Below are 27969 nucleotides of genomic sequence, written 5' to 3' on the forward strand. Positions count from 1 at the left end.
AGAGTAAGATACAGTAGAGCCAAACAATTAATTAAACTGTATCATACAGCTTGTTCTTTCCTCTGAGACTCTACCATTAATCAACGATTGGGGAATGAATGTAATGATATCGAGGGTAGGTGCTCACCTCATCTTCCGCTGATTGTTATGTTTAGCTTGTATTCGCAAACAGTATTTGACATTTTAAAACATCGATCCAATATGACCGATTAAAAATAATTCCTGACCTAGCTGAGAAGTCTTATCTATATAATCTATGTTTGGTTCCGAGTGATTCCCTGTCAAGATGGCACTCAGGGAGTATTTGGTCGTGGTATCTCTAGTATGTGTGTCCAGTTTACACCATGGTAAGTAGATTACATACAGCGTGTCCATGTTTGATTATCTAGGCTGTATTTTCAGTATATGTGGGTGAAATATTTCTACATTGTCTAGACTGTACGTTCAGTATGTGTGGGTGTAATATTTCTATATTGCATAGACTGTACGTTCAGTATGTGTGGGTGTAATATATTTTCGAGGCTGTACGTTCAGTATAAGTCGGTGTAATATTTCTATATTTTCTAGACTGTACGTTCAGTATGTGTGAGTGTAATATTTCTATAATTTCGAGGCTGTATTTTCAGTTTATGTGGGTGTAATGTAATACATTTTCTAGACTCTACATTCAGAATGTGTGGTGTAAAATTTCTATATTTTCGAGACTGTACGTTTAGTATGCTCAGGTGTAATGTTTCTATATTTTCTAGGGTGTACGTTCAGTATATGTGGGTGTAATATTTCTATATTTTCTAGACTGTACGTTCAGTATGTGTGGGTGTGATATTTCTATATTTTCGAGGCTGTACGTTCAGTATATGTGGGTGTAATATTTCTATATTTTCGAGGCTGTACGTTCAGTATGTTCGGGTGTGATATTTCTATATTTTCGAGGCTGTACGTTCAGTATATGTGGGTGTAATATTTCTATATTTTCGAGACTGTACGTTCAGTATGTGTGGGTGTGATATTTCTATATTTTCGAGGCTGTACGTTCAGTATGTGTGGGTGTAATATTTCTATATTTTCGAGGCTGTACGTTCAGTATGTGTGGTGAGATATTTCTATATTTTCGAGGCTGTACGTTCAGTATAAGTGGGTGTGATATTTCTATATTTTTTAGACTGTACGTTCAGTATATGTGGGTGTGATATTTCTATATTTTCGAGGCTGTACGTTCAGTATAAGTGGGTGTAATATTTCTATATTTTCTAGGCTGTACGTTCAGTATAAGTGGGTGTGAAATTTCTATATTTTCTAGGCTGTAAGTTCAGTATATGTGGGTGTAATATTTCTATGTTCTAGGCTGTACGTTCAGTATATGTGGGTGTGATATTTCTATATTTTCGAGGCTGTATGTTCAGTTTATGTGCGTGTAATATTTCTATATTTTCGAGGCTGTACGTTCAATATGTGTGGGTGAATATATTTTCTTGGCTGTACGTTCAGTATGTGTGGGTGTGATATTTCTATATTTTCTAAACTGTACGTTCAGTATATGTGGGTATAATATTTCTATTTTCTAGGCTGTACGTTCAGTATAAGTGGGTGTGATATTTCTATATTTTCTAAACTGTACGTTCAGTATGTGTTGAGGCTGTACGTTCAGTATGTGTTACCACAATCATTCATCTTTCTGCAATTTATCACACTAACTCATCTTTCTGTAGTTTATCAAACTCATTCATCTTTCTGTAGTTTATTACACTCATTAATCTTTCTGTAGTTGATCATATTCAGACAACTTTCAGTAGTTTATCACACTCATCTTTCTGTAGTTTATCAAACTCATTCATCTTTCTGTAAGTTATCACACTCATCTTTCTGTATTTTATCACAAACTCATCTTTCTGTAGTTAATTACACTCACTTATCTTTCTGTAGTTTATTATACTCACTCATCTTTCTGTAGTTTATCACACTCATCTTTCTGTAGTTTATCACACTCATTCGTCTTTCTGTAGTTTATCATATTCACACAACTTTCAGTAGTTTATCACACTCACTCATCTTTCTGCAATTGATCGAACTAACTCATCTTTCTGTAGTTTATCTCACACAGTTTTCTGTCTGTAGTTTATAACACTCAATCATCTTTCTTTAGTTTATCACTCTCACTCATCTTTCTGTAGTTCATCACACCCACTCATCTTTCTGTAGTTTATTATACTCACACATCTTTCTGTAGTTTATCACACTCACTCATCTTTCTGCAATTCATCACACTAACTCATCTTTCTGTAGTTTATCACACTCATCCTTGTGTAGTTTATCACACTCACCCATCTTTCTGTAGTTTATTACACTCACTCATCTTTCAATTTTCTCATTTTCATCTTTCTGTAGTTTATCATGTGTCATCTTTCTGTAGTTTATCACACTCATTCATCTTTCTGTAGTTTATTCACACTTACTCATTTTTCTGTAGTTTATCACCTTGATCTTTGTGTTGTTAATCACACTCTCACTTATCTTTCTGTAATTTATAACACTCACTCATCTTTCTGAAGTTGATCACTTACTTATCTTTCTGCAGTTCATCACACTCACTCGTCTTTCTGTAGTTTATCATATTCACACAACTTTCAGTAGTTTATCACACTCATCTTTCTGTAGTTTATCACACTCACTCATCTTTCTGTAGTTTATCTCACTCACTCAACTTTCTCTAGTTTACCAAAATCATTCATCTTTCTGTAGTTTATCACAATCACTCATCTTTCTGCAATTGATCGAACTAACTCATCTTTCTGTAGTTTATCACACTCTTGCTGTAAGTTACACACTCATCTTTCTGTAGTTTATTATATTTTCGAGGTAGTATTTCACTCATCTTTCTGTAGTTTATTTCTCATATCTTTCTGTAGTTTATACACTCACTCATCTTTCTGTAGTTTATACATACTATCTTTCTGTAGCTTTGTTCAGTATGTGTCATAATATATCTTTCTGTAGTTTATTACACTCACTCATTTTTCTGTAGTTTATCACTCTCACTCATCTTTCTGTAGTGTATTACACTCACTCATCTTTCTGTAGTTTATCATATTCACACAACTTTCAGTAGTTTATCACACTCATCTTTCTGTAGTTTATCACACTCATTCATCTTTCTGTAGTTTATTCACACTGGTGTGATCTTTATTTCTATAGTTTTCACACTCACATCTTTCTGTAGTTTATCATACTCACTCATCTTTCTGTAGTTTATCACGTTCACTCATGTTTCTGTAGATTTATCACACTCATCATCTTTCTGTAGTTTTACGTTCAGTATCTTTCTGTAATTTATCACACTCATCATCTTTCTGTAGTTTATCACACTCAGTATCTTTCTGTAGTTATCACACACTCATCTTTCTGTAGTTTATATACACTCACTCATCTTTCTGTAGTTTATTCACAACTTTCAGTCTTTCTGTTTATCACACTCATCTTTCTGTAGTTTTATCATGTTCAGTATTTGTGGGTGTCACTCATCTTTCTGTATTTATCACACTCACTTTCAGTATGTTTATGTAATATCTTTCTGTAGTTTATCACACTCACTCATCTTTCTGTAATATTTATCATATTTTCTCACTCATCTTTCTGTAGTTTATTACATTTTCACTGTACAGTATGTTGGGTGTAATATTTCTGTATTTTTCTGTAGTTCATCATGTGTCACTCATCTTTCTGTAGTTTATCACACTCATCTTTCTGTATTTATGGGTGTAACTTTGTATATTTATCACACTCATCATCTTTCTGTAGTTTGTAATCATTTCATATTTTCTCACTCATCTTTCTGTAGTTTATCAATCTCACTCATCTTTCTGTAGTTTATCACACTCACTCATCGTTCTGTAGTTTATCACACTCACTAACCTTTCTGTAATTTATCATATTCACACAACTTTCAGTAGTTTATCAATATTTCATCTTTCTGTAGTTTACGTTCAGTATGTGTGGGTGTAGTATTTCTATATTTTCTGTAGTTTATTTCACTCATCTTTCTGTTTCACACTGTAATATTTCTATATCACTTTCTCACTCATATCTTTCTGTAGTTTATAACACTCATTTCATCTTTCTCTAGCTGTAAGTTCATACACTTACTCATCTTTCTGTAGTTCATCATACTCACTGATCTTTCTGTAGTTTATCATACTCACACATCTTTCTGTAGTTTATGTGCTCTCACTCATATTTCTATAGTTTATCACACTCACTCATCTTTCTGTAGTTTATCTCACTCACTCAACATTCTCTAGTTTACCACAATCATTCATCTTTCTGTAGTTTATCACAATCACTCATCTTTCTGTAGTTTATCAATATTCATCTTTCTGTAGTTTATACACTCACTCATCTTTCTGTAGTTTATTATTCATGACAACTTTCAGTAGTTTATCACATCATCTTTTTGTAGTTTATCAAACTCACTTATCTTTCTGTAGTTATCACACTCATCTTTCTGTGGTTTATTACACTCACTATATCTTTCTGTAGTTTATACACTCACTATCTTTCTGTAGTTTATTACACTCATTGATCTTTCTGTAGTTTATCATATTCACACAACTTTCTGTAGTTTCACACTCATCTTTGTGTATTTTATCACACTCACTGTACTTTCAGTAGTTTGTCATATATTTTCTCTGTATGTTCAGTATATGTGGGTGTAATATAATATATCTTTCTGTAGTTTATTCATATCATTTTCAGACTGTATTTCTGCAATTCATCACACTAACTTATCTTTCTGTAGTTAACACATATATCTTTGTGTAGTTTATCACAGTATCATCTTTCTGTAATATAACTATATCTTTCTGTAAGTTATCACATTCATCTTTTTCGTAGTTTATCACACTCATCTTTCTACAGTTCATCATATTCACACAACTTTCAGTAGATTATCAAACTCATCTTTCTCTAGTTTATCACAATCACTCATCTTTGTGTTGTTTATCACACCCACTCGTCTTTCTGTAGATTATCACACTCACTCGTCTTTCTGTAGTTTATCATATTCACACAACTTTCAGTAGTTTATCACACTCATCTTTCTGTAGTTTATCAAACACATTCATCTTTCTGTAAGTTTCACACTCATCTTTCTGTATTTCATCACAAACTCATCTTTCTGTAGTTAATCAAACTCATTCATCTTTCTGTAGTTTATTACACTCATTAATCTTTCTGTAAGTTATCACACTCATCTTTCTGTATTTTATCACACTCACTCGTCTTTCTGTAGTTGTACACTCATTTCTTCTAAGTTTTCACAGTATGGGTGTAATCTTTCTGTATTTTCTACACTCATCATCTTTCTGTAGTTTATCACATTCATCATCTTTCTGTAGTTTATGTGTGGGTCATTTTTCTGTAGTTTATCACACTGTATCTTTCAGTAGTTTATCACACTCATCTTTCTGTAGTTTTTCACACTCATTCATCTTTCTGTGAGTTATCACACTCACTCATCTTTCTGTAGTTTATCACAAACACTCGTCTTTCTGTAGATTATTACACTCACTCGTCTTTCTGTAGTTTATCATACTCACACAACTTTCAGTAGTTTATCACACTTGTAAGTTATCACACTCATCTTTCTGTAGTTTATCACACACAGCTGTCTTTCTGTAGTTTATCACACTCACTCACTTTCAGTATGTGTTATCACATCATTATCTTTCTGTAGTTTATCACATTACTCACTTTCATTTTATCTTTCTGTAGTGTAATATATTTTCTAGGTAGTTTTCAGACACTTTGGGTGTAGTTTATAATACTATCTTTCTGTAGTTTATCACGTTCAGTATCTTTCTGTAGTTTATCACACACTCATATTTCTGTAGTTTATACACTCACTCATCTTTCTGTAGCTTTATCATATTCACACATATCTTTCTGTAGTTTATACACTCATCTTTCTGTAGTTTATCATATATTTTCACTGTATCTTTCAGTAGTTTATACATACTCATCTTTCTGTAGTTTATCATTCACACAACTGGGTGTAGTTTATCACACTCATCTTTCTGTAGTTTATAATATTTCTGTATTTTCACTGTCATCTTTCTGTGTTTATCACACTCATCTTTCTGTAGTTTGTACGTTCAGTATGTTTCTGTAATATTTCACACTATATCTTTCTGTAGTTTATAGTTCATCACATTCACTCATCTTTCTGTAGTTTATCTATAGTTTATCACACATCTTTCTGTAGTTTATCACATCATCATCTTTCTGTAGTTTTCATATCTTTCTGTCATTATATATTTTCTCTAGGCTGTATCACTCATCTTTCTGATAGTTTATATATTTTCATCTTTCTGTCAGTTTATTACACTCTCTCATCTTTCTATAGTTTATCAGGCTCATTCATCTTTCTGTAGTTTATCATATACTCATCTTTCTGTAGTTTATACACTCACACATCTTTCTATAGTTTATTACACTCACTCATCTTTCTGTAGTAACAATACTATCTTTCTAGTAGTTTCATCATCACTGGGTGTATCTTTCTGTAGTTTATCACACTCACTCATCTTTCTGTAGTTTATATTTCACACAACTTTCTGTAGTTTATCACAACACTCATCTTTCTGTAGTTTATACACTCATTCATCTTTCTGTATTAATCACACTCATCTTTCTGTATGTTTATCACACTCACTATCTTTCTGTAGTTTGTCACACTCAGTATCTTTCTGTAGTTTATACACTCACACCTTTCTGTAGTTTATCACACTCAGTATCTTGTGTATATTTTATACACTCAGGCTGTATCTTTCTGTATGTTATCACATATCATTTTCTGTAGTTCAGTATACAGTACACTCATCTTTCTATATTCATCACACTCACTCATCTTTCTGTAGTTTAATACTCATCTTTCTGTAGTGTATCACACTCAGTATCTTTCTGTGTTTATTATATTTTCTGTAGATTATCACACTCAGTCTTTCTGTAGTTAATATATTTTACTCACACAACTTTCAGTAGTTTATCACACTTGTAAGTTATCACACTCATCTTTCTGTAGTTTATCTCACTATATCTTTCTCTAGTTTATCACAATCACTCATCTTTGTGTTGTTTATCACACCCACTCGTCTTTCTGTAGATTATCACACTCACTCGTCTTTCTGTAGTTTATCATACTCACACAACTTTCAGTAGTTTATCACACTTGTAAGTTATCACACTCATCTTTCAGTAGTTTATCTCACACAGCTGTCTTTCTGTAGTTTATCACACTCACTCGTCTTTCTGTAGTCTTTCTGTAGTTTATCATATTCACACAACTTTCAGTAGTTTATCACACTCATCTTTCTGTAGTTGATCACTCTCACTCATATTTCTATAGTTTATCACACTCACTCATTTTTCTGTAGTTTATCACACTCACTCATCTTTCTGTAATTTATCATATTCCCACAACTTACAGTAGTTTATCACACTCATCCTTGTGTAGTTTATCACAATCACTCATCTTTCTGCAGTTTATCAAACCCACTCATCTTTCTATAGTTTATCTGACTCACTCAACTTTCTCTAGTTTACCACAATCACTCATCTTTCTGTAGTTTATTAAACTCACTCATCTTTCTGTAGTTTATCATCATCACTTATCTTTCTGTAGTTTATCACAGTTACTCATCTTTCTGTAGTTTATCATATTCACACAACTTTCAACAGTTTATCACACTCATCTTTCTATAGTTTTTCACAGTCATTCATTTTTCTGTGAGTTATCACACTCATCTTTCTGTAGTTTATCTCACTCACACATCTTTCTGTAGTTTATATGTGTTAATCTTTCTGTAGTTTATCACACTCACTCATCTTTCTGTAGTTTATATTACATCTTTCTGTAGTTTATTACACTCACTCATCTTTCTTTGTAGTTTATCATATTCACACAACTTTCAGTAGTTTATCACACTCATATTTCTATAGTTTATCACTGTCATTCATCTTTGTGTAAGTTATCATATCACTCATCTTTCTGTAGTTTTCAGTATATTGGGTGTAATATTTCTTTCTGTAGACATACACTCACTCGTCTTTCTGTAGTTTATCATACTCACACAACTTTCAGTAGTTTATCACACTTGTAAGTTATCACACTCATCTTTCTGTAGTTTTTCACACTCACTCATCTTTCTGTAGTTTATCACACTCACTCATCTTTCTGTAATTTATCATATTTTCTAGACTGTACTTTCAGTAGTTTATCACATATTTCTGTAGTTTATCTAGGCTCACTCATCTTTGGGCAGTTTATACTTACTCATCATTTTCTGTAGTTTATCACACTCACTATGTTGGGTGTGATATTATCTCATCATCTTTCTAGTTTGTCACGTTCAGTATCTGTTCTGTAATACACACTGTAAGTTCAGTATGTGTATCAACTCTATCATCTTTCTGTAGTTTACGTTCAGTATGTGTTGTAATTTCTATATTTTCTAGGCTCACGTTCAGTATATGTGTTTATCACATACTATCTTTCTAGGCTATCATGTTCACTCATCTTTCTATAGTTTTCACACTGTACATTCAGTATTTGTGGGTGTAATATCATTTTCTAGTTTATGTACGTTCACACATCTTGGGTGTAATATAACACTCACTGTATCTTTCTGTAGTGGGTGTAATATATTTTCTAGGCTGTACGTTCAGTATCACTCATCTTTCTGTAGTTTATTACACTCACTCATCTGTTCTGTAGTTACAGGCTCACTTCATATTTGTGTAGTTAATATATTTTCAGACTCTCAGTATGTGTGTGTAATATTTCTATACTCAGGCTGTACTTTCAGTATGTGTTGGGTGTCATGTATATTTTCATCTTTCTATATGTGGGTTTATCATATTCACACATGTTCAGTATAACAGTTTAACCCACTATTTTCTAGGCTGTACGTTCAGTATGTGTGGGTGTAATATTTCTAAATTTTCGAGGCTGTACGTTCTGTATATGTGGGTGTAATATTTCTATATTTTCTAGACTGTACGTTCAGTATGTGTGGGTGTAATATATTTTCTAGGCTGTACGTTCAGTATATGTGAGTGTAATATTTCTATATTTTCTAGGCTGTACGTTCAGTATGTGTTGTGAGATATTTCTATATTTTCGAGACTGTACGTTCAGTATATGTGGGTGTAATATTTCTATATTTTCGAGGCTGTACGTTCAGTATGTGTGGGTGTAATATATTTTCGAGGCTGTATGTTCAGTATAAGTGGGTGTGATATTTCTATATTTTCCAGGCTGTACGTTCAGTATGTGTGGGTGTAATATATTTTCTAGGCTGTACGTTCAGTATGTGTGGGTGTAATATTTCTATATTTTCTAAACTGTACGTTCAGTATGTTCGGGTGTGATATTTCTATATTTTCGAGACTGTACGTTCAGTATGTGTGGGTGTAATATATTTTCTAGGCTGTACGTTCAGTATGTGTGGGTGTGATATTTCTATATTTTCGAGGCTGTACGTTCAGTATGTGTGGGTGTGATATTTCTATATTTTCTAGGCTGTACGTTCAGTATGTGTGGGTGTAATATATTTTCGAGGCTGTATGTTCAGTATATGTGGGTGTAATATAATATATTTTCTAGACTGTACGTTCAGTATGTGTGGGTGTAATATTTCTATATTTTCGAGGCTGTACGTTCAGTATGTTCGGGTGTGATATTTCTATATTTTCTAGACTGTACGTTCAGTATGTGTGGGTGTAATATTTCTATATTTTCGAGGCTGTACGTTCAGTATGTGTGGGTGTAATATTTCTATATTTTCTAGACTGTACGTTCAGTATGTGTGGGTGTAATATTTCTATATTTTCGAGGCTGTACGTTCAGTATGTGTGGGTGTGATATTTCTATATTTTCTAGGCTGTACGTTCAGTATATGTGGGTGTAATATTTCTATTTTCTAGGCTGTACGTTCAGTATGTGTTGTGAGATATTTCTATATTTTCGAGACTGTACGTTCAGTATATGTGGGTGTAATATTTCTATTTTCTAGGCTGTACGTTCAGTATGTGTTGTGAGATATTTCTATATTTTCTAGGCTGTACGTTCAGTATGTTCGGGTGTAATATTTCTATATTTTCTAGACTGTACGTTCACTATATATGAGTGTAATATTTCTATATTTTCCAGGCTGTACGTTCAGTATGTGTGGTGAGATATTTCTATAGTTTCTAGGATGTACGTTCAGTATGTGTGGGTGTAATATTTCTATATTTTCGAGGCTGTACGTTCAGTATGTGTGGGTGTAATATATTTTCTAGGCTGTACGTTCAGTATGTGTGGGTGTGATATTTCTATATTTTCGAGGCTGTACGTTCAGTATGTGTGGGTGTAATATATTTTCTAGGCTGTACGTTCAGTATGTGTGGGTGTAATATTTCTATATTTTCTAGGCTGTACGTTCAGTATGTTCGGGTGTGATATTTCTATATTTTCTAGGCTGTACGTTCAGTATGTGTGGGTGTAATATTTCTATATTTTCTAGGCTGTACGTTCAGTATGTGTGGGTGTGATATTTCTATATTTTCTAGGCTGTACGTTCAGTATATGTGGGTGTATTATTTCTATATTTTTTAGGCTGTACGTTCAGTATATGTGGGTGTAATATTTCTATATTTTCGAGGCTGTACGTTCAGTATGTGTGGGTGTAATATATTTTCTAGGCTGTACGTTCAGTATGTGTGGGTGTAATATTTCTATATTTTCTAGGCTGTACGTTCAGTATGTGTGGGTGTAATATTTCTATATTTTCTAGGCTGTACGTTCAGTATGTGTGGGTGTAATATTTCTATATTTTCGAGGCTGTACGTTCAGTATATGTGGGTGTGATATTTCTATATTTTCTAGGCTGTACGTTCAGTATGTGTGGGTGTAATATTTCTATATTTTCTAGGCTGTACGTTCAGTATGTGTGGGTGTAATATTTCTATATTTTCTAGGCTGTATGTTCAGTATTTGTGGGTGTGATATTTCTATATTTTCTAGGCTGTATGTTCAGTATTTGTGGGTGTAATATTTCTATATTTTCTAGGCTGTACGTTCAGTATATGTGGGTGTAATATATTTTCTAGGCTGTACGTTCAGTATGTGTGGGTGTAATATTTCTATATTTTCTAGGCTGTACGTTCAGTATGTTCGGGTGTGATATTTCTATATTTTCTAGGCTGTACGTTCAGTATATGTGGGTGTAATATTTCTATATTTTCTAGGCTGTACGTTCAGTATGTGTGGGTTTAATATTTCCATATTTTCATGGCGGTACGTTCAGTATGTTCGGGTGTGATATTTCTATATTTTCGAGGCTGTACGTTCAGTATGTGTGGGTGTAATATATTTTCTAGGCTGTAAGTTCAGTATGTGTGGGTGTAACATTTCTATATTTTCTAGGCTGTACGTTCAGTATATGTTGTGAGATATTTCTATATTTTCTAGGCTGTACGTTCAGTATATGTGGGTGTGATATATTTATTTTCTAGGCTGTACGTTCAGTATGTGTTGTCAGATATTTCTATATTTTCGAAACTGTACATTCAGTATATGTGGGTGTAATATTTCTATATTTTCTAAACTGTACGTTCAGTATGTTCGGGTGTGATATTTCTATATTTTCGAGACTGTACGTTCAGTATGTGTGGGTGTAATTTCTATATTTTCTAGGCTGTACGTTCAGTATGTGTGGGTGTAATATTTCTATATTTTCTAGGCTGTATGTTCAGTATGTTCGGGTGTGATATTTCTATATTTTCGAGGCTGTACGTTCAGTATGTGTGGGTGTAATATATTTTCTAGGCTGTAAGTTCAGTATGTGTGGGTGTAACAAGGCTGTATGTTCAGTATATGTGGGTGTAATATTTCTATTTTCTAGGCTGTACGTTCAGTTTGTGTTGTGAGATATTTCTATATTTTCTAGGCTGTACGTTCAGTATATGTGGGTGTGGTATTTCTACATTTTTTAGACTGTATGTTCAGTATATGTGGGTGTAATATTTCTATTTTCTAGGCTGTACGTTCAGTATGTGTGGGTGTAATATAATATATTTTGTAGACTGTACGTTCAGTATGTGTGGGTGTAATATTTCTATATTTTCGAGACTGGACGTTCAGTATGTGTGGGTGTAATATTTCTATATTTTCTAGACTGTACATTCAGTATGTGTGAGTGTAATATTTCTATATTTTCTAGGCTGTACGTTTAGTATATGTGGGTGTAATATTTCTATATTTTCTAGGCTGTACGTTCAGTATGTGTTGTGAGATATTTCTATAGTTTCTAGGATGTACGTTCAGTATGTGTGGGTGTAATATTTCTATATTTTCGAGGCTGTTTCGAGGCTGTACGTTCAGTATGTGTGGGTGTAATATTTCTATATTTTCGAGGCTGTACGTTCAGTATGTGTGGGTGTAATATAATATATTTTCTAGACTGTACGTTCAGTATGTGTGGGTGTAATATTTCTATATATGTACGTTCAGTATGTTGGGTGTAAGGCTGTACGTTCAGTATGTGTGGGTGTAATATTTCTATATTTTCTAGGCTGTACGTTCAGTATGTTCGGGTGTGATATTTCTATATTTTCGAGGCTGTACGTTCAGTATGTGTGGGTGTAATATTTCTATATTTTCTAGGCTGTACGTTCAGTATGTTCGGGTGTAATATTTCTATATTTTCTAGGCTGTACGTTCAGTATGTGTGGGTGTAATATATTTTCTAGGCTGTACGTTCAGTATGTGTGGGTGTAATATTTCTATATTTTCGAGGCTGTACGTTCAGTATATGTGGGTGTAATATTTCTATATTTTCTAGGCTGTACGTTCAGTATGTGTGGGTGTATATATTTTTATATTTTCAGTATAGGCTGTACGTTCAGTATGTGTGGGTGTTATATATTTTCGAGACTGTACGTTCAGTATGTGTGGGTGTAATATTTCTATATTTTCGAGACTGTACGTTCAGTATGTGTGGGTGTAATATTGCTATATTTTCGAGGATGCACGTTCAGTATATTCGGGTGTGATCTTTCTATATTTTCGAGACTGTACGTTCAGTATGTGTGGGTGTAATATTTCTATATTTTCTAGGCTGTACGTTCAGAATGTGTGGTGAGATATTTCCATAGTTTCTAGGATGTACGTTCAGTATGTGTGGGTGTAATATATTTTCGAGGCTGTACGTTCAGTATAAGTCGGTGTAATATTTCTATATTTTCTAGGCTGTACGTTCAGTATGTGTGGGTGTAATATATTTTCTAGGCTGTACGTTCAGTATATGTGAGTGTAATATTTCTATATTTTCTAGGCTGTACGTTTAGTATGTGTGGTGTAATATTTCTCTAGTTTCTAGGCTGTACGTTCAGTATGTTCGGGTGTAATATTTCTATATTTTCTAGACTGTACGTTCACTATGTGTTGTGAGTATATTTCTATATTTTCTAGGCTGTACGTTCAGTATGTGTGGGTGTAATCTTTCTATATTTTCATGACTGTACGTTCAGTATGTGTGGGTGTAATATTTCTATATTTTCTAGGCTGTACGTTCAGTATGTGTGGGTGTAATATTTCTATATTTTCTAGGCTGTACGTTCAGTATATGTGGGTGTAATATTTCTATTTTCTAGGCTGTACGTTCAGTATGTGTGGGTGTAATATTTTTATATTTTCGAGGCGGTACGTTCAGTATGTGTGGGTGTAATATTTCTATATTTTCTAGGCTGTACGTTCAGTATATGTGGGGTTTCTAGGATGTACGTTCAGTATGTGTGGGTGTAATATTTCTATATTTTCGAGACTGGACGTTCAGTATGTGTGGGTGTAATATTTCTATATTTTCTAGACTGTACATTCAGTATGTGTGAGTGTAATATTTCTATATTTTCTAGGCTGTACGTTCAGTATGTGTTGTGAGAAATTGCTATATTTTCTAGGCTGTACGTTCAGTATGTGTGGGTGTAATATAATATATTTTTAGACTGTACGTTCAGTATGTGTGGGTGTAATATAATATATTTTCTAGACTGTACGTTCAGTATGTGTGGGTGTAATATTTCTATATTTTGTAGGCTGTACGTTCAGTATATGTGGGTGTAATATTTCTATATTTTCGAGGCTGTACGTTCAGTATATGTGGGTGTAATATTTCTATATTTTCTAGGCTGTACGTTCAGTATGTTCGGGTGTGATATTTCTATATTTTCGAGGCTGTACGTTCAGTATGTGTGGGTGTAATATTTCTAAATTTTCGAGGCTGTACGTTCTGTATATGTGGGTGTAATATTTCTATATTTTCTAGACTGTACGTTCAGTAGGTGTGGGAGTAATATATTTTCTAGCCTTTACGTTCAGTATATGTGAGTGTAATATTTCTATATTTTCTAGGCTGTACGTTTGGTATGTGTGGTGTAATATTTCTATAGTTTCTAGGCTGTACGTTCAGTATGTTCGGGTGTAATATTTCTATATTTTCTAGACTGTACGTTCAGTATGTGTGGGTGTAATATATTTTCTAGGCTGTACGTTCAGTATGTGTGGGTGTAATATTTCTATATTTTCGAGGCTGTACGTTCAGTATGTGTGGGTGTAATATTTCTATATTTTCGAGATTGTACGTTCAGTATGTGTGGGTGTGATATTTCTATATTTTCTAGGCTGTAAGTTCAGTATGTGTTGGTGTAACATTTCTATATTTTCTAGGCTGTACGTTCAGTATATGTTGTGAGATATTTCTATATTTTCTAGGCTGTACATTCAGTATATGTGGGTGTAATATATTTTCTAGGCTGTATGTTCAGTATTTGTGGGTGTAATATTTCTATATTTTCTAGGCTGTACGTTCAGTATGTGTGGGTGTAATATTTCTATATTTTCGAGGCTGTACCTTCAGTATGTGTGGGTGTAATATATTTTCTAGGCTGTACGTTCAGTATGTGTGGGTGTGATATTTCAATATTTTCTAAACTGTACGTTCAGTATATGTGGGTGTAATATTTCTATATTTTCTAGGCTGTACGTTCAGTATGTGTGGGTGTAATATTTCTATATTTTCTAGGCTGTAAGTTCAGTATATGTGAGTGTAATATTTCTATATTTTCTAGGCTGTACGTTCAGTATGTTCGGGTGTAATATTTCTATATTTTCTAGGCTGTACGTTCAGTATGTGTGGGTGTAATATTTCTATATTTTCTAGGCTGTACGTTCAGTATGTTCGGGTGTAATATTTCTCTATTTTCTAGACTGTACGTTTAGTATATGTGAGTGTAATATCTCTATATTTTCTAGGCTGTACGTTCAGTATGTGTGGTGAGATATTTCCATAGTTTCTAGGATGTACGTTCAGTATGTGTGGGTGTAATATATCAGTATGTGTGGGTGTAATATAATATATTTTCTAGACTGTACGTTCAGTATGTGTGGGTGTAATATTTCTATATTTTCTAGGCTGTACGTTCAGTATGTGTTGTGAGATATTTCTATATTTTCTAGGCTGTACGTTCAGTATATGTGGGTGTAATATTTCTATTTTCTAGGATATACATTCAGTAGATGTTGTCAGATATTTCTATATTTTCTAGGCTGTACGTTCTAGGCTGTATGTTCAGTATATGTGGGTGTAATATTTCTATTTTCGAGGCTGTACGTTCAGTATGTGTGGGTGTAATCTTTCCATATTTTCATGACTGTACGTTCAGTATGTGTGGGTGTAATATTTCTATATTTTCTAGGCTGTACGTTCAGTATGTTCGGGTGTAATATTTCTATATTTTCTAGGCTGTACGTTCAGTATGTGTGGGTGTGATATTTCAATATTTTCTAAACTGTACGTTCAGTATATGTGGGTGTAATATTTCTATATTTTCGAGGCTGTATGTTAAGTATATTCGGGTTGTGATATTTCTATATTTTCGATGCTGTACGTTCAGTATGTGTGGTGTGATATTTCGATAGTTTCTAGGCTGTACGTTCAGTATATGGGGGTGTAATATTTCTATATTTTCGAGGTTGTACGTTCAGTATGTGTGGGTGTAATATTTCTATATTTTCTAGGCTGTACGTTCAGTATTTGTGGGTGTAATATATTTTCGAGGCTGTTCGTTCAGTATAAGTGGGTGTTATATTTCTATATATTTCTATTTTCTAGGATGTACGTTCAGTATGTGTGGGTGTAATATTTCTATATTTTCTAGGCTGTACGTTCAGTATGTGTTGTGAGAAATTGCTATATTTTCTAGGCTGTACGTTCAGTATGTGTGGGTGTAATATAATATATTTTCTAGGCTCTACGTTCAGTATATGTTGTGTGATATTTCTATATTTTTAGACTGTATGTTCAGTATGTGTGGGTGTAATATTTCTATTTTCTAGGCTGTACGTTCAGTATGTGTGGGTGTAATATATTTTCGAGGCTGTATGTTCAGTATATGTGGGTGTAATATATTTTCTAGGCTGTATGTTCAGTATGTGTTGTGAAATATTTCTATTTTCTAGGCTGTACGTTCAGTATAAGTGGGTGTGATATTTCTATATTTTCTAAACTGTACGTTCAGTATGTGTTGTGAAATATTTCTATAGTTTCTAGGCTGTACGTTCAGTATGTGTTGTGAAATATATCTATAGTTTCTAGGATGTACGTTCAGTATAAGTGGGTGTGATATTTCTATATTTTTAGACTGTACGTTCAGTAAACGTGGGTGTAATATTTCTATTTTCTAGGTTGTCCGTTCAGTATGTGTGGGTGTAATATATTTTCTAGGCTGTATGTTCAGTATATGTGGGTGTGATGTTTCTATTTTCGAGGCTGTACGTTCAGTATGTGTGGGTGTAATCTTTCCATATTTTCATGACTGTACGTTCAGTATGTGTGGGTGTAATATTTCTATATTTTCTAGGCTGTACGTTCAGTATGTTTGGGTGTAATATTTCTATATTTTCTAGGCTGTACGTTCAGTATGTTCGGGTGTAATATTTCTATATTTTCTAGGCTGTACGTTCAGTATGTGTGGGTGTAATATTTCTATATTTTCTAGGCTGTACGTTCAGTATATGTGGGTGTAATATTTCTATTTTCTAGGCTGTACGTTCAGTATGTGTTGTGAGATATTTCTATAGTTTCTAGGATGTACGTTCAGTATGTGTTGTGAGATATTTCTATAGTTTCTAGGATGTACGTTCAGTATGTTCGGGTGTAATATTTCTATAATTTCTAGGCTGTACCTTCAGTATATGTGGGTGTAATATTTCTATATTTTTGAGACTGTACGTTCAGTATGTTCGGGTGTAATAAATCTATATTTTCTAGGCTGTACGTTCTGTATACGTGGGTGTAATATTTCTATATTTTCGAGGCTGTACGTTCAGTATGTGTTGTGAGATATTTCTATATTTTCTAGGCTATACGTTCAGTATGTGTGGGTGTAATATATTTTCTAGGCTGTACGTTCAGTATGTGTGGGTGTAATATATTTTCTAGGCTGTACCTTCAGTATATGTGAGTGTAATATTTCTATATTTTCTAGGCTGTACGTTTAGTATGTGTAGGTGTAATATTTCTATATTTTCGAGGCTGTACGTTCAGTATGTGTGGTGAGATATTTCTATATTTTCTAGGCTGTACGTTCAGTATGTGTTGTGAGATATTTCTATATTTTCTAGGCTGTACGTTCAGTATGTGTGGGTGTAATATATTTTCTAGGCTGTACGTTCAGTATATATGGGTATAATATAATATATTTTCTGGGCTGTACGTTCAGTATGTGTGGGTGTAATATTTCTATATTTTCGAGGCTGTACGTTCAGTATGTGTGGGTGTAATATTTCTATATTTTCTAGGCTGTACGTTCAGTATGTGTGGGTGTAATATTTCTATATTTTCATGACTGTACGTTCAGTATGTGTGGGTGTGATATTTCTATATTTTCTAGGCTGTACGTTCAGTATGTGTGGGTGTAATATTTCTATATTTTCTAGGCTGTACGTTCAGTATGTGTGGGTGTAATATTTCTATAGTTTCTAGGATGTACGTTCAGTATGTGTGGGTGTAATATTTCTATATTTTCGAGGCTGTACGTTCAGTATGTGTGGGTGTAATATTTCTATATTTTCGAGGCTGTACGTTCAGTATGTGTGGTGAGATATTTCTATAGTTTCTAGGATGTACGTTCATTATGTGTGGGTGTAATATTTCTATATTTTCGAGGCTGCACGTTCAGTATATGGTGGTGTAATATTTCTATATTTTCGAGTCTGTACGTTCAGTATGTTCGGGTGTAAAATTTCTATATTTTCGAGACTGTATGTTCAGTATAAGTGGGTGTGATATTTCTATATTTTCCAGGCTGTACGTTCAGTCTGTGTGGGTGTAATACATTTTCTAGGCTGTACCTTCAGTATGTGTTGTGAGATATTTCTATATTTTCTAGGCTGTACGTTCAGTATGTGTGGGTGTAATATATTTTCTAGGCTGTACGTTCAGTATGTGTGGGTGTAATATAATATATTTTTAAGACTGTACGTTCAGTATGTGTGGGTGTAATATTTCTATATTTTCGAGGCTGTACGTTCAGTATATGTGGGTGTAATATTTCTATATTTTCTAGGCTGTACGTTCAGTATGTGTGGGTTTAATATTTCCATATTTTCATGGCGGTACGTTCAGTATGTGTGGGTGTAATATTTCTATATTTTCTAGGCTGTACGTTCAGTATGTGTGGGTGTAATATTTCTATATTTTCGAGGCTGTACGTTCAGTATGTTCGGGTGTAATATTTCTATATTTTCTAGGCTGTACGTTCAGTATGTGTGGGTGTAATATTTCTATATTTTCGAGGCTGTACGTTCAGTATGTGTGGGTGTAATATATTTTCGAGACTGTACGTTCAGTATGTGTGGGTGTAATATTTCTATATTTTCGAGGCTGTACTTTCAATTTGTGTCTGTGTAATATATTTTCTAGGCTGTACGTTCAGTATGTGTGGGTGTAATATTTCTATATTTTCGAGGCTGTACGTTCAGTATGTTCGGGTGTAATATTTCTATATTTTCGAGGCTGTACGTTCAGTATGTGTGGGTGTAATATTTCTATATTTTCGAGGCTGTACGTTCAGTATGTGTGGGTGTAATATTCTATATCTTCGAGGCTGTACGTTCAGTATATGTAGGTGTAATATTTCTATATTTTCTAGGCTGTAAGTTCAGTATGTGTGGGTGTAATATTTCTATATTTTCTAGGCTGTACGTTCAGTATGTGAGGGTGTGATATTTCTATATTTTCTAGGCTGTACGTTCAGTATGTGTGGGTGTAGTATTTCTATATTTTCTAGGCTGTACGTTCAGTATATGTGGGTGTGATATTTCTATATTTTTTAGACTGTACGTTCAGTATATGTGGGTGTAATATTTCTATTTTCTAGGCTGTACGTTCAGTATGTGTTGTGAGATATTTCTATATTTTCGAGACTGTACGTTCAGTATGTGTGGGTGTAATATATTTTCTAGGCTGTATGTTCAGTATATGTGGGTGTAATATTTCTATTTTCTAGGCTGTACGTTCAGTATGTGAGGGTGTAATATTTCTATATTTTCTAGGCTGTACGTTCAGTATATGTGGGTGTAATATTTCTATATTTTCTAGACTGTACGTTCAGTATGTGTGGGTGTAATATATTTTCTAGGCTGTATGTTCAGTATATGTGAGTGTAATATTTCTATATTTTGTAGGCTGTTCGTTCAGTATATGTGGGTGTAATATTTCTAACACAAATATTGATATTAACCAAATTCAGTCATTTAGAACGATAGAAATTCCACCCTGGCTCATGAATTCACCTGAAGTTGACTTTTCACTTCATGAAATGGTTAAAACAGACACAGACAGTTACGCCTTTCGTTCATCTTTCTCGCAATTGCAGTTAAAACATGAAACATTTCTACATTTATATACTGATGGTTCAAAAAATAATGATAAGGTTGCTGCGGCCATGGTTACACAAGATGAAACCTATGGATGCCGGCTACCGAACAACGCCTCGATATTCTCGACAGAAGCGCGAGTTATCTACCTCGCCCTTGAATATATTAAAAGAAACAAAGTAATCAGAGCTGTTATCCATTCAGACTCTCTTTCTGTTCTACAAACTCTTAGCAATAGAAGTATCGAAAATATTTCCATTCGTAATACCTTAATACTATATCATGAACTTGCTTTTAACTTTCGTATTGGTTTTTGCTGGGTTCCTGGGCACATGTGAATACCGGGCAATGACAAACCAGATCGTGCCACAAAGGAAGCTTTATCGCTACCACCTGTTGTTTTCAAACCTTATTTGACCTATTTTAAACCATTCATTAAACAAATTTTAAAAGCTCAGTGGCAGGAGGATTGGAATACCCATACCAATAACAAATTGCACTCCGTTAAACCTGTTATCAGTGAATGGTCTCCTGGCTATAGAGACAACCACCGAGACCGAGACGAAGTTGTCCTTGCCCGTCTTCGGATGGGTCATACATACCTTACACATTCATATATGTTGAAAGGCGAATATAATCCTTGGTGCATAGGATGTGATGAGCCATTCTCCGTTTAACATTTTTTATTGGACTGCAGTGACCTTCTGTCTACTCGATAACGTTTTATCGTAATATTTCATGTCTAAAATCCCTTTTTGAAACTGTTAAGATTTGTAAAATTCTACATTACCTGAAAGATGTTGGTCTATATAATAGACTATGACATACTGTTTTAATCTTTTGTGTTAACATACCCATTTAAGATTTTTCAACATTTGTCTTTTACCTTTTGGTTTGTTTAATGTTATTTCCTTTTGGATCGCTGTGTGTTTTACCATTTCATGGCCCTAATGACCCTTTATGTGTTGTCGGGCCGTTAAGAATGTAATAATAATAATGATAATAATAATACCCCTTTAGTTTTATCCTAGGAATAGCAAAAGTTGAAAGTTTTACATACAAGGTAGAGACATGCATGAATTAACCAGCTTGTGCATGCTGTAATGAACGTGAAAATGTAGCGAATTATTTTGTGTTTTGGAGAAGAGTTTCTAAGTTACAATAACATGTGCATGACCCATTTGTTTGGTAAAACTGTGTTTTAATAAAATCAACGAACACAGTCTTATGTTATTGTCGACTTAGACATTATAGAACGGAAGTTTCTTTGGTGGAAGGTTGTAAAACTGACGACTCATCGTGCCTTTGGTGGAAGGTAAAATTGACGACCCATCGTGCCTTTGGTGGAAGGTAAAATTGACGACCCATCGTGCCTTTGGTGGAAGGTAGAATTGACGACCCATCGTGCCTTTGGTGGAAGGTTGTAAAATTAATGACCCATTGTGCCTTTGGTGGAAGGTAAAATTGACGACTCATCGTGCCTTTGGTGGAAGGTTGTAAAATTGACGACCCATCGTACCTTTGGTGGAAGGTTGTAAAATTGACGACCCATCGTGCCTTTGGTGGAAGGTTGTAAAATTGACGACCCATCGTGCCTTTGGTGGAAGGTAAAATTGACGACCCATCGTGCCTTTGGTGGAAGGTAAAATTGACGACCCATCGTGCCTTTGGTGGAAGGTAAAATTGACGACCCATCGTGCCTTTGGTGGAAGGTAGAATTGACGACTCATCGTGCCTTTGGTGGAAGGTTGTAAAATTAATGACCCATTGTGCCTTTGGTGGAAGGTAAAATTGACGACTCATCGTGCCTTTGGTGGAAGGTTGTAAAATTGACGACCCATCGTACCTTTGGTGGAAGGTTGTAAAATTGACGACCCATCGTGCCTTTGGTGGAAGGTTGTAAAATTGACGACCCATCGTGCCTTTGGTGGAAGGTTGTAAAATTGACGACCCATCGTGCCTTTGGTGGAAGGTTGTAAAATTGACGACCCATCGTGCCTTTGGTGGTAGGTAAAATTGACGACCCATCGTGCCTTTGGTGGAAGGTAAAATTGACGACCCATCGTGCCTTTGGTGGAAGGTAGAATTGACGACTCATCGTGCCTTTGGTGGAAGGTTGTAAAATTAATGACCCATTGTGCCTTTGGTGGAAGGTAAAATTGACGACTCATCGTGCCTTTGGTGGAAGGTTGTAAAATTGACGACCCATCGTACCTTTGGTGGAAGGTTGTAAAATTGACGACCCATCGTGCCTTTGGTGGAAGGTTGTAAAATTGACGACTCATCGTGCCTTTGGTGGAAGGTAAAATTGACGACCCATCGTGCCTTTGGTGGAAGGTAAAATTGACGACCCATCGTGCCTTTGGTGGAAGGTAGAATTGACGACTCATCGTGCCTTTGGTGGAAGGTTGTAAAATTAATGACCCATTGTGCCTTTGGTGGAAGGTAAAATTGACGACTCATCGTGCCTTTGGTGGAAGGTTGTAAAATTGACGACCCATCGTGCCTTTGGTGGAAGGTTGTAAAATTGACGACCCATCGTGCCTTTGGTGGAAGGTAGAATTGACGACCCATCGTGCCTTTGGTGGAAGGTTGTAAAATTGACGACCCATCGTGCCTTTGGTGGAAGGTTGTAAAATTGACGACCCATCGTGCCTTTGGTGGAAGGTTGTAAAATTGACGACCCATCGTGCCTTTGGTGGAAGGTTGTAAAATTAACGACCCATCGTGCCTTTGGTGGAAGGTAAAATTGACGACTCATTGTACCTTTGATGGAAGGTTGTAAATTAACGACCCATCGTGCCTTTGGTGGAAGTTAAAATTGACGACCCATCGTGCCTTTGGTGGAAGGTAAAATTGATGACCCATCGTGCCTTTGCTTTTCAATTCTAGCTGGTATTTCAATGTTTTGACAACATCATGTGATTATAATCACATAATTCAAATACCAAATACTACTGAACCATGGCAACGTTTTGATCCAGATAATTTTCTCGGTGAAAACGTTTTCTTACTAAGAGTATTCTGAAATGTATGACGTGTGCTTGTCTCCTATGTGAGAGGAACTATAGCGTTTACAATGCAGTTCTATTCACTGACGTCATTTGTTTTTCGCCCTAGGTTGGATTGCATTCAGACACTTTAACCAGTCTCCCAATTACACCCTGTATGCAGTTACGAATGGACACTGGTCATTGGATGCTTTAGTGTCCCCAGAAGGAATCCTAAAATATTGTGACGTCACCTCCGACCCTGTGTCCATACTTGACGCTGATGACGTCAAATGGCGGGATGTTGGTAATATTTGTATGCTTTGTGTATAACGAATTATTTGACATTCTCGTCTATTTTGCAGATAGAAATATGAACGAGACTACTGTCTTCAATGTTGCTTATTCCGAGCCGAATTTGAAATAGAATTTTTAATGTAATTGTAACTAGCTTTAAAACTGTGAAACGTCGATTTATTGTAACGGGAAAGATTGAAGGATAATCTCCGGTATTGAATTTCTGTGACCATTTTTATAAAAAAGAATGGTAAACATGTCATTTTGCTGTACACAGACGAAGATACTGCAAGGAAACTAGTGAAGTCATGTGAAGGAATGAGACATGACAAACGTCAACTGGAGGAAACTGCAAGCCAAGTGAAAGCCACTACTACAGAAGTGCCTTTTGTCCCAGAAGAGACTGGTGATCCAGCAGGAGCTCATGGATCATTTGCTATTTTTCCGGGAACGAAATGGTGTGGCCTCGACAACAAGGCGACTAGTTACGATGATTTAGGTAGGTCATCTGTAATACAGAACTTCCACTGGACTACGAGATAATTACTTGGTTTAATTATGTTTGTATAATATGTATATAAATATAGTATTCTTTTGCTGAAGTACGAAGAGTATTAAATTTATTTCCAGACATTTTCAGTATAGCATTAACTATAACAGATACATCAATGCAACGTTTCCTTCATTTCTGTACACACATATATATATATACATGTTTTTTTAGAATTCTGATACGTTTTTCTTTACATCACAATAGGGGATAACATCCGTCCTAGGAATCGTGTTACTTATAATTCATCAGACGTTAAATATGATGAAATAAAATGACGAAATGATATAAAACTATTTTGTCAATGAAGGTGAACACCGCGCTACGGACAGTTGCTGTCGGACCCACGACCACTGTCCATATTTTATCGACCACTTCGAAACTAAATACCATTATCGTAACCCGTACCCCTGGACTATGAGTTACTGTAACTGTGACACTGGCCTGTACAATTGTCTCAAGGTCAGTCAAATTATAAAGCAAGTAGTAACATAGTATGCTTTCTGTCATTATCTCTGATATCTCCGAAGCTTCTATCTTACACTTTCAGGAGTTTATTTAAATTGAGTTTTGATAATTATCTGATGTATGAAAAGTAGGAAATTTATTCTAGGTATACATCACTGATGAAAAATATTAATGTTTCCACACCACACATTGTTCTTCCTAAGAAAACAGGGACTGTTCTATTCCTCGCCTACTTGTCTATAAAATTTTGAATTTGCAACCCTGTCTCTCTGTCTATAAAAATCCCAACCTGTCTGTCTATAAATGTTTGAAATGCCACTCTGTCTGTCTATAGATGTTTCAAATGCCACCCTGTCTGTCTATAAATATTTGAAATCCCAACCTGTCTGTCTATAGATGTTTGAAATGCCACTCTGTCTTTCTGTAGATGTTTTAAATGCCACCCTGTCTATATGTCAAAAGATGTTTCAATTTGCTACCCCGTCTAAAGATGTTTCAATTTGCCACCCTGTTTAGAGATGTTTGAATTATGCCACCCTGTCTATATATGTTGGAATTTACCACCCTGTCTATAGATGTTGGAATTTGCCACCCTATCTATAGATGTTTTTAATGCCACCCTATCTGTCTTTAGATGTTTGGAATGCCACCCTGTCTATCTGTCTATAGATGTTTAAATGTGCCATCCTGTCTGTCTGTCTATAGATGTTGAAATGTGCCACCCTGTCTGTCTGTTTATAGATGTTTGAAATGCCATCCTGTCTATAGATGTTTGAATTTACCACCTTGTCTATATATATTTCAAATGCCACCCAGTCTATCTGTTTATGGATATTTGAAATGCAACCTTGTCCAAAGATGTTTCAAATGCTACCCTGTCTGCCTGTCTATAGATGTTTGAATTTACAACAATATCTATAGATGTTTGAATTTGCCCCCCTGTCTATATGTCTTTGAAATGCCACCTTCCCACCCTGTCTATAGATGTTTGAAATGCCACCCTTTCTATCTATTTACAGATGTTTCAAATGCTACCCTGTCTGCCTGTGTATAGATGTTTGAATTTGCAACCCTATCTATAGATGTTTCAATTTGCTACCATGTCTATAGATGTTTGAATTATGCCACCCTGTCTATATGTCTATAGATGTTTGAATATGCCACCCTTTCTTTAGATGTTTTGAATTTGCCACCATGTCTATAGATGTTTGTATAATGCCACCTTGTGTATCTGTCTAAAGATCTTTAAATGTGCTACCCTGTCTGTCTGTCTGTCTGTCTGTCTGTCTGTCTGTCTGTCTGTCTATAGATGTTTCAAATGCCACCCTGTCCGCCGATAGATGTTTTAAATGCCACCTTGTCTATATGTTAAAAGATGTTTGAATTTGCCGCCCTGTCTGTCTGTTTGTCTGTCTATAGATGTTTGAAATGCCACCCTGTCTATATGTCAAATGATGTTTGAATCTGCCATCCTGTTTAGAGATATTTGAATTATGACAACCTGCCTATATATGTTGGAATTTGCCACCCTATCTATAGATGTTTTTAATGCCACCCTAATGCCACCCTGTCTATCTGTCTATAGATGTTTCAATGTCCCACCCTGTCTGTCTGTCTATAGATGTTTGAAATGCCACCCTGTCTATAGATGTTTGAATTTGCCACCATGTCTATAAATGTTTGAATTTGCCACCCTGTCAATAGATATTTGGATTTGTCACCATGTCTATGGATGGATGAAATGCCACCCTGTCTATAAATGTTTGAATTTGCAACCCTATATATAGATGTTTGAATTTGCCACCCTATCTATAGATGTTTGAATTTGCCACCCTGTCTATAGATGTTTGAATTTGCCACCCTGTCTATATATCTTTAAAATACCACCCTATCTACAGATGTTTGAATTTACCACCCTGTCTATAGATGTTTGAATTTGCCACCATGTCTATACATGTTTGAAATGCCACCCTGTCTATCTGTTTCTAGATGTTTGAAATGCTACCCTGTTTGCCTGTCTATGGATGTTTGAATTTGCCACCCTGTCTATAGATATTTGGATTTGTCACCATGTCTATGTATGGATGAAATGCCTCCCTGTCTGTCTGTCTGTCTGTCTGTCTGTCTGTCTGTCTGTCTGTCTGTCTGTCTGTCTGTCTGTCTGTCTGTCTGTCTGTCTGTCTGTCTGTCTGTCTGTCTGTCTGTCTGTCTGTCTGTCCGTCCGTCCGTCCGTCTCTCTTTCTGTCTGTCTGTCTGTGTATAGATGTTTGAAATGCTGCCCTGTCTGCCCGTCTATAGATGTTTGAATTTGCAACCCTGCCTATAGATGTTTAAATTTGCCACCCTGTGTATAGATGTTTTTAATGTCACGCTATCTATCTTTAGATGTTTGAAATGCCACCCTGTCTATCTATCTATAGATGTTTGAAATGCCATCCTGTCTATCTGTTTATAGATATTTGAAATGCCAACCTGTCTGTCTACAGATGTTTGATTTTTCCACCTTGTCTATAGATGTTTGAATTTGCCACCATGTCTATAGATGTTTTTTAATGCCAGCCTATCTGTCTTTAGATATTTGAAATGACCCCCTGTCTATCTGTCTGTCTGTCTGTCTGTATGTCTGTCTATAGATGTTTGGATTTGGACCCTGTCTGTCTATTCATCAACCGTTTGTTTGCTTGTTGATTTCGTTGCTGTTTATTTATTATATGAATTCGAGTTAGGATTACGGTTGTGATCATACGGTCTTGTTGTTTCTGTAATAAAATCAAGTCTGACAAAGACAGTAAATGTGAACTTTCGCTATTTAAGCCTACATTTGCACAAGCTCAACCAGAGTTGTCATTCCTTAAAAACACCTCCATGTGAAACATTGATATTCTCGCTGCAACTATTTTGATCTGGCTAATAAGACAAGGAACATAACTTTGTTTTTATTCAGTAAAATTACACTGTAAAACAATAGTAACCCTAACTCTGTTTGATTATATGACCTTTAAAATTCCCAATATTTTCACATTACAGGCTAGATAGACAAATCACAGATCGACGGGGAAAGAGAAAAAACCGAAGAAAATTTAGATTAAAATTTGATATAATTTTTAAAAAGGGGGGAAGGCAAAAATAAAATAATGTAATTAAAACAACAAGAAAATACCAATATCACAATAATCACAATCCAATTACAAATTCATTAGAATGATTTACACGGGGACTCAATAAAACCCATTAATAAAAAAACGTTACTATATTTATCAATACCTGGACATACCACTATGAGATCGTCGAAGCAATACTATGACGTCATCACACCAAACCTTGTCTATAGATTCAACAGAACTACGACATAGCATTATTAATTCAACAAAACTTCAATTCAAAATAATAAAAGTAAATGAAAAGTTTGGGGCAGCGAGTGTGAGATTTACTGTAGCACCATAACCTGCAGTAAATTTCTGCTTCAGGCGGTGAAATCAACGGCAGCAGATGAAGTCGGTGACATGTTTTTCGGTCTCCTCGATGTCAAATGTTTCAATTTTGAAGACGGTGACTACTGCTCAGATGAACGTTTGGCTGGCCTGTGGTGCGAGAAGCATGTCCATGGTATGATGGCGGTCCCCACAGATTTCCCGTACAAATGGGCAAATAACTCTGCCCAGACCATCATCAAATCTGGACTTGTGGGTTAG

At 35.1% G+C, this 27969-nt stretch overlaps 1 protein-coding gene across 1 annotated transcript; it reads left to right on the forward strand.

Annotated features, from left to right (window-relative positions):
* Nucleotides 1–286: 286 nt before the first annotated feature.
* LOC132564142 (uncharacterized) lies at nucleotides 287–27969 on the forward strand. The gene is made up of 5 exons (XM_060228822.1): nucleotides 287–347; nucleotides 23093–23269; nucleotides 23537–23758; nucleotides 24120–24271; nucleotides 27745–27969. Exons 1-5 carry the CDS (start codon nucleotides 287–289, stop codon nucleotides 27967–27969), a joined length of 837 nt encoding a protein of 278 aa, XP_060084805.1.

Source organism: Ylistrum balloti, unplaced genomic scaffold (genome assembly GCF_031769215.1).
Source record: "Ylistrum balloti isolate Yb309-2 unplaced genomic scaffold, AGI_CSIRO_Ybal_v1 Utg372016, whole genome shotgun sequence".
NCBI lineage: Eukaryota > Metazoa > Mollusca > Bivalvia > Pectinida > Pectinidae > Ylistrum > Ylistrum balloti.

What these genes read in the sequence shown, in the direction of transcription:
- LOC132564142 (XM_060228822.1), top strand. Translation starts at nt 287, where the DNA reads ATGGCACTCAGGGAGTATTTGGTCGTGGTATCTCTAGTATGTGTGTCC. An exon ending in CGTCAAATGGCGGGATGTTG is followed by an intron (nt 23,270 to 23,536) that starts GTAATATTTGTA and finishes TGCTGTACACAG; the next exon opens with ACGAAGATACTGCAAGGAAA. An exon ending in GCCTGTACAATTGTCTCAAG is followed by an intron (nt 24,272 to 27,744) that starts GTCAGTCAAATT and finishes TTTCTGCTTCAG; the next exon opens with GCGGTGAAATCAACGGCAGC.